Source organism: Balaenoptera borealis (genome assembly GCF_965194805.1).
Source record: "Balaenoptera borealis genome assembly, chromosome: 13".
NCBI classification, from domain to species: Eukaryota; Metazoa; Chordata; class Mammalia; order Artiodactyla; family Balaenopteridae; genus Balaenoptera; species Balaenoptera borealis.
In genome coordinates this window covers 52,992,104-52,999,578 of record NC_138870.1, presented here as the reverse complement: position 1 = coordinate 52,999,578, position 7,475 = coordinate 52,992,104, and the positions used below count along the sequence as shown (strand labels likewise).

General features: G+C 44.2%; 1 protein-coding gene across 2 annotated transcripts; it reads left to right on the top strand.

Annotated features, from left to right (window-relative positions):
• The first annotated feature begins 559 nt into the window (after positions 1-559).
• Positions 560-6,632, top strand: AVPR1A (arginine vasopressin receptor 1A). 2 transcript variants are annotated; one of them, XM_082350319.1, is made up of 2 exons: positions 560-3,865; positions 6,153-6,632. In XM_082350319.1, exons 1-2 carry the CDS (start codon positions 2,890-2,892, stop codon positions 6,437-6,439), a joined length of 1,263 nt encoding a protein of 420 aa, XP_082206445.1. In that variant the 5' UTR covers positions 560-2,889; the 3' UTR covers positions 6,440-6,632. The 2 variants fall into 2 exon arrangements, with proteins under 2 accessions (XP_082206445.1, XP_082206446.1); XM_082350320.1 differs by having other exon boundaries at positions 560-3,861; positions 6,153-6,309.
• Positions 6,633-7,475: the final 843 nt, after the last annotated feature.

Below are 7,475 nucleotides of genomic sequence, written 5' to 3'. Positions count from 1 at the left end.
CTTTTCATCATTTCACCCCCAAAATATGTTAACTGAAATCCACTGAGAATAAGATGGGGAAAGTAGTAAGTCTTAATACAAGAAGTACAGAGCAAATACAAATTGCTCTAAGACAAAGCACAAGATGCCACAGAAAATACTGACTATGTTCTTTTCACATTTTAGGACCACAATTCCTTTACCCTCCACTGAGTAATTTTCATAGCAGATACATGAATAGTGAGTCAGTATTTCAGTGGTCCTGGTTTCCTTTGAATAGAGAACCAGTAAAACCAAGACAAACACATTTTAAAAACTCCATAGTTTAAAAGAGGGACCGGGTTGTGGAATCTGCCTTGAACATTTTTTCATATATATATATATATATATATATATATATATATATATATATATATATATATATACATACACACACATATGTATCATATATATGTGTGTATATATATATATACACATATGTATCATATATATGTGTATATATATAATACACACAAGTAATTAGTACTATTGTTCACTGAAGAAGAATATCTTCCAATTGTGTCCACCAATGTAACCTAACAAGTTATTTTTATAACTTGGATATAGTTTTATTATTGGATCAGAGGGCCTGACACAGATGAATGATTTCCTGAGAGGCTACCACACCATCTGTCTGGAATAAGAACACGCAAAGGAACTTTGGTAACCCTGTACTGTAGATTCCTTCCCTTCAGGAAACCTCAAAGCTCAAAGGTGTAGGGCCAAGGGCAATAAAATCGCCAGGTTCTGGCCAATGGACCACTTTTGCAATACTCTGGGACACTAGGGTCAGACAACATTATTTTTCATATGCAACATTAATAATGTAATTTGTGACTCCAAAGAAGGTCACCTCTCCAAGTCAGTGACTATTACCTAATTGCTTGAAGGATTTTTCCAGACAGGTGGTCTGGAAATATTTTACTTTTTGACGTCTCTGAACTTTTCAAATCTTTTGCCTCCTAGATATCTTGGAGAAAGTGAGACAACGCCACACACCTTGTAGTTTTGAGAGCATTTCCCCAAATAGAACATTGTCTTACTTGATCCTCAAAGTAACCTCAGAAGTAGGTAAGGCGGGTACTTTCATTCCCTTTTTAAAGATGTATAAACTGAGGCTTATGCAGTCACAATGAAGGACTCCCAGGGTCGAGTCCAGCACTCTTAGTGTGACAGCCTTGGGACTCAGCGTGCATGAACTGGGAAGCAAAGTGGAATTATCACTGAGAACTGCATCTCAGAAAATCTTTTGGTTTCTTTGCCTACATTTCATAGATATTCTTCTCAGACAATCAAATTTATACCATGGCCACAATATACAAATGTTCTGACCAAAAAGTCATGCTCGTGTATCTACAGAGTAGATAACCTTATAAAGTGTTTTTCCTTTTTTCTTCTTTTGTGAAATAGCCTGAAAACCGCTCCCCCTTGCCGTCCTTCCAAGCGTATCTTCACCAAAGTTTAAAGGCAGAGCTAAGGTAGAGAGAGTTAGTAATCCTGCCCGTCTCGTGCCCCGCAGCTGGGCTCCAGCTGTCCAGAGTAACTAATTAATAGGTAGGTGGTCTTTTCTCTCTTTGCTTCAGAGTCTCTTTTCTGCCTGGAGGTTGCCTCCTTCTCACCCACCAGCACAAGGAACCTGGCGGCTTTTCGCTCCGGTGTCCTGGACAGCGCTGCCTGGGCGAGGAGATGTCCCCACGATTCAGTAGTAACCAGACGAAGTCCCCACGGACTACTGTGGCCCAAATCCCGCCCATCCCAGCTGTGGGAATCAGGCTTTTCCCGGAGAAAACCCCAGGAATCAAGTTTACAGAAAACTCCTTAAGTCCCACCCACCCCCCAACACGCTCCCAGCCCCAGGGGAAACTGGAAAACCAGGAGACGTTCCTTTTCCCCGCTGTAGATAAGTGCACTGTACAAGCAGCCGCTGGGACTGTGAGCGCGTCCTTCCGGTCCGCGAACGCGGGCAGGGTAACAAACAGCAGGCATCAAAGTTACCGGGAAGAGAGCGCCCTTTAAGTCACCCAGTTGTTACCCTACAGAGGAGGGTGGAGAGGAGCGGGGTTGGTGTGAGACGAAATTCCCGTAGCCAAGTTGCCCTGAGAATAAAATTAGACTGGCTTCCCCGGGATGGGCGGACTCGCTGCGGAGGGAGACACCCAAGCTGAAGCAGGTGGGCACACGCGCCAAGTTCAGCATCAAGAGCACCCGCGCGGGCGGTGGACTCGGGATTTCTGGGTATCACGTTGACAGCGTCTGTTGAAGTCAAATGCGGGGGTTAAGGTGACCCTTGAGGGAGGCTAGAGGAAATGATGGTAAACCCTGAAAAGGCATGACACGTCCAGATCTCCAAGGTTTTTTTTTAGAAGAAAAGAGAGGGAAAGCGCCACGGTCAACCCCCTATTACGCCAAGTAATCCGCGAGTTCCCCAGCCCCACCCCTGCAGCAGCGATGCGAAGAGGACAAATCACCAACGTAGGGAGGGGGGAAAAAAGAAAACCCCCAGGGGAGAGGGAAGGGAGGCAGCGAGTGTAGGCACCGAGCAGTCTCCAACCACTGGGGCGAGAGGGAGCGCGATCTGGGGAAACAAACTCCACATCAATAATTTGAGTTTGGAGCCCAGTGCTTTCAGAGACTCGGAGCGCACCTCCCCAGCTTCGCCCGAGTTGAGACAGGGCAGCGCAGGCAAAGGGGCGGGCAATTCGACCGAGAGCGGCTGAGCTGGCTGGTGGGACACGCTGCGCCCGGAGACGCCCGCGAGAGAGCGAGCAGAGCCCGGCTCGCGGTGAGCGCTGCAGGGAGGGAGCGCACCGCGCGAGCAGGCGGGAAGGGAGCGGGCCTCCGCCGAGGCCGAGGAGGCGCTGCACGGACAGCATGAGTTTCTCCGGGAGCCCCGGCGCGGGGCCCGCGGGCAACTCCAGCCCATGGTGGCCTCTGGCCGCCAGCGGTGCCAACACCAGCGGGGAAGCGGAGGCGCTCGGGAAAGACGACAGCCCGCTGGCGGACGAGCGCAACGAGGAGCTGGCCAAGCTGGAGATCGCCGTGCTGGCCGTGATTTTCGTGGTGGCCGTGCTGGGTAACGGCAGTGTGCTGCTGGCGCTGCACCGCACGTCTCGCAAGGCGTCCCGCATGCACCTCTTCATCCGCCACCTCAGCCTGGCCGACCTGGCCGTCGCTCTCTTCCAGGTGCTGCCTCAGCTGTGCTGGGACATCACCTACCGTTTCCGCGGACCCGACGGGCTCTGCCGCGTGGTGAAGCACCTGCAGGTGTTCGCCATGTTCGCATCGGCGTACATGCTGGTGGTCATGACCGCCGACCGCTACATCGCCGTGTGCCACCCGCTGAAGACGCTGCAGCAGCCGGCGCGCCGCTCGCGCCTCATGATCGCCGCCGCCTGGGTGCTGAGCTTCGTGCTGAGCACTCCACAGTGCTTCGTCTTCTCCGTGGTCGAAGTGAGCAACGTCACCAAGGCCTACGACTGCTGGGCCAACTTCATCCAGCCCTGGGGTCTCCCCGCCTACGTGACCTGGATGACCGGCAGCATCTTCGTGGCGCCCGTGGTCAGCCTGGGCACCTGCTACGGCTTCATCTGCTACCACATCTGGCGCAACGTCCGCGGAAAGACTGCGGTGCGCCAGGGCGAGGGCGCCCGCGCGGAGGGCGCAGGTGGCGCCTTCCACCAGGGGCTCCTGCTCGCGCCGTGTGTCAGCAGCGTGAAGACAATTTCCCGCGCCAAGATCCGCACGGTGAAGATGACCTTCGTGATCGTGACGGCTTACATCGTTTGCTGGGCGCCCTTCTTCATCATCCAGATGTGGTCTGTCTGGGATAAGAATTTCCCCTGGGTCGGTAGGTCTCGGGACGATGGAGTAAGGTGCACAGATGGGGTCTGTGTGCTTGGGGGGGGGGGGGAGGGAAGGGAGAGAGTTTCTTTTCATAACATCCTCCAGGGCAATAGTTTTTAAACTTCGTGCATGAGAATCACATCTTGAGCGGAACTGTTAAAGGCCAAAGTCGTGGGGTCCCCACCCCAGACGTTTTGATTCAGTAGATCTGGAATGGGGCCCAGGAATCTGCATTTGTAACGAGCTCCTAAGACCACAAATCCAGAAAACTGTGCTCTAGAGTCAGCCGCGCAATTACAGAACAGAATAATGACTTTTTGCCAAAGCACTAATCGCTGTGTTAATACCCTGCTTTCAAGTCTGTTGGATTCCGAGAAATATGTATACTGTCACAACTGCTTTTTGCTAGTTTGTGAAAAGTATCGCAATGTAAAATTTTTGTAGAAATGCCCCAAAGTAAGGGTAAAATGGACGTATTTTTCATTTGAAAACAGTTTTATTTATTCTTCATCCAGTCAATAAATATAATTATGCATATTATGTACCAGATTTTATGCTAAGTCCTGGGGGTATGAAGATTAAATGTGTTGAAGAAAGATTCTTAAGTCAGTAATTTTAATTTGGCATTTTAGCTAGTGTTCCATTTCTTATCATAATGTTTTGATTTTTTCCTACAATTACTTTAACACTTTTTTCTCCCCAGTGTTTCAAAGCAGGATTATTGATAAACTCTAAATTTGTTAGACTGATTCATTAGTCTTTCAGCACTAACTTGACCACACAGCTGTACATCTCTCCACACAACTCTTGTAGTTTTCTGAGAATGTCCTCCGCACCTACTAGCTCATTTGATTTTAATTCCTTCACAAACTAGGAAAACCAGCTTCATAAGAACTTACCCCCAAAAGCATTATTTAATATTGTATCTTGAAAAAAAATTTCCTTTCATAAGGAAAAAAAAATTTTTTTTCACATCAAATATATTACAGAAATGTTACTGACAACAACTGTAATTGAGAAATAGGTATCTGGGAAGAAGTGTCTCCTTTTGTTATTTGGGATTGGGCTAGGGAGTATTTGTGATATACTTTGAAAGTTGTATGTACAAATTAAACACTTGAGAGTGAATTTAATTCAAACAAATAAAAGTAATGGCTATAATAGCACTGATGATGAAAAATACAACATAAATGCTATATTTCCTGTCTTGTTTGATCTTGGCAGCCTCTTAAGTATTGCCAATCAAATAAAAAATTCAGCCTATTTGTTGCTTTAACAGGATTCAGACATAATTACTAAAAAATTCTTCACTTGTGCACAGGTATGTCGATGATTTCCATTCTTTTTGAATACAGTCTTAGTCACGGATGCTGATCACCTTTAAGAGTAGCATCTTAGCACAAAGTTTGATTAACTAACCTGTAATTTATTCTGGCACAACAAGAGTGAGAAGACCCAAGCTCATAATTAATAAGGGAAAATCAGTGCTTGCCTATTATTCTTATCTTTAGAAAAGGTATATTCTCAGTGCAATAGTTCTATGGTGAAAGGTTATATTTATGTAGTTTACCAGTGCAAATACACAAAAAATAGTTCAAAGGACTGTTAGAATTTCTTAATTTATCTGTTCTTCATAATATAATTTAATTGTTCAAGCCACAATCAAAGATGGTTTTCTTTTAAAATCAAACGAAGCTTCTAATTAACCAAAGGAAACAACTAAATAGTGTATCTTTCAGGGACCTATTTCAACTATCCCCTTCGGTATAGATTTCTTATTACAAGAATATGTTTAATATTAAAAAATTTAAAACAACTAAACATGGTCCATAATGTCATACTTTTGCCTGAGTTATCAGGATAGATATAATTTGGTATATGTGGCTATAGCCTCTAGAAATTTCACTGAAATGGAAGCCATTCTCTAAGTGCTGTGTTCATTAGCACACGCTAGTGCTAACACAAAGGATTCCAAACTTTATTGTTATTTAATATTCTTAACCTCTTGAAAGTCCCACTCATTCTACTTAAATATTTTAATAGTGGTTTAAAATACCTGAATTAATTTCAATTTAATTAATTTCAATTAAAATATTAATTACAAAAATATTTTACAACCAAGCAATTTCCATTCACCAACCATTTCCCTGACTGATAAACAAAATACTTTATTTTCTATATTGACCCATAACATTTTCCAGCTTTCATGAACCAACAGAAAAATGAGTTTATCCAGTGCTGTCACTTGCCTTTGACTAGTTAAATGCTCTCCCCTTATGTTTCCCATACAGAGTCGGAAAACCCGGCCACCACCATCACTGCATTACTGGCTTCCTTGAACAGTTGCTGCAATCCCTGGATATACATGTTTTTTAGTGGCCATCTCCTGCAAGACTGTATCCAAAGCTTCCCATGCTGCCAAAACATGAAGCAAACATTCAACAAAGAAGATTCTGACAGTACGAACCGAAAACAGACTTCCTTCACTAACAACCGAAGCCCCACATATAGGACCGGCGCGTGGAAGGACTCAGCTAAATCTTCCAAGTCCATCCAATTCATTCCTGTTTCATCCTGAGCATGCAGCCTGACTCCTGTAATGGACTTTTCAGCCCACTGACCGAATCCAACTAGAAATTACTAGAACAAATATAAGATAAATTGATCTGTTGAGTACAAGACTGTGTTTCTAGTTGCATTTTCACATTGCTACATGCAAAAGCTATGAATTGTTTTATACGGAATTTTAATAAAAACATGCTACACTAAAATCTGCAGACCTAATTCCCAGAAATAACATAAGTCATTTCTAAAGGAAAAATCATAACCACATGGCTTTATGTTTTGCTGTGGGTTTCTTTTCTTTTTATTTCTGACATAACTAAGGTTTGGTTGGTTTAGAAGTCATATAATGTAGGGGTATTATTTCTGAACAAAGTAAGCTCATCATCAGCCTTAGGGTTTGAAAGAAATTAGAAGAGACTTCAGAGAAATTATGTTTCCGTCCAGTAAAATCAATTTATGTATCAGAAAATGAGGCATATTGAGTAGGGGGTGCCTGTTGCAGAGTGGAAAGAGGAAAGTTCTGTTAGAAGCTATAAATCACCTCCATTTCAAAACAGAAACTTTAAAACTGGCAGTTCCCTCCTTTGGTTCCTCATGTTTTATTGGTTCTGAAAAGCATGATTACCAAGATGCTGAAGGTTAGAGAAAATGTTGTCAACTGGCCGATAATATCTTTTTCTTCCCGCTGCAAAGTTGCTTTAAGGTCAGATTTGTATGCCAAATATCCAATTTTACTAGAAGAGTAGAAAGGGTAGATTGCCCAAGGTATTACATAGGCTTTCTCTAGAAAATTGTAAACATGTTTTGACCAGTGTTATAAGGTATCCTGTGCTATACTGGATACTAACACCATCATTACTTCATGTCTGAGGAATCCAGATTCATAGATATGAGTCTCCTAAAGAATGTCTCAGGATACTGAATGTTCCCTCATGTTTAATTAAAAATAACTTGGTCCTTCCTTCTGATCACCCACCCGTCGAACAGTCTCACAGTGGAGGAGAAGCAGGGCTGGGCAGGATGAGGGCGGGGAAATAGAAAGAAAACTG

Bases quoted from the DNA above. Each gene is read 5' to 3' on its own strand.
- AVPR1A (XM_082350319.1), top strand. From the start codon at position 2,890: ATGAGTTTCTCCGGGAGCCCCGGCGCGGGGCCCGCGGGCAACTCCAGC. The intron at 3,866-6,152 runs GTAGGTCTCGGG...TTTCCCATACAG, and splicing joins TAAGAATTTCCCCTGGGTCG to AGTCGGAAAACCCGGCCACC.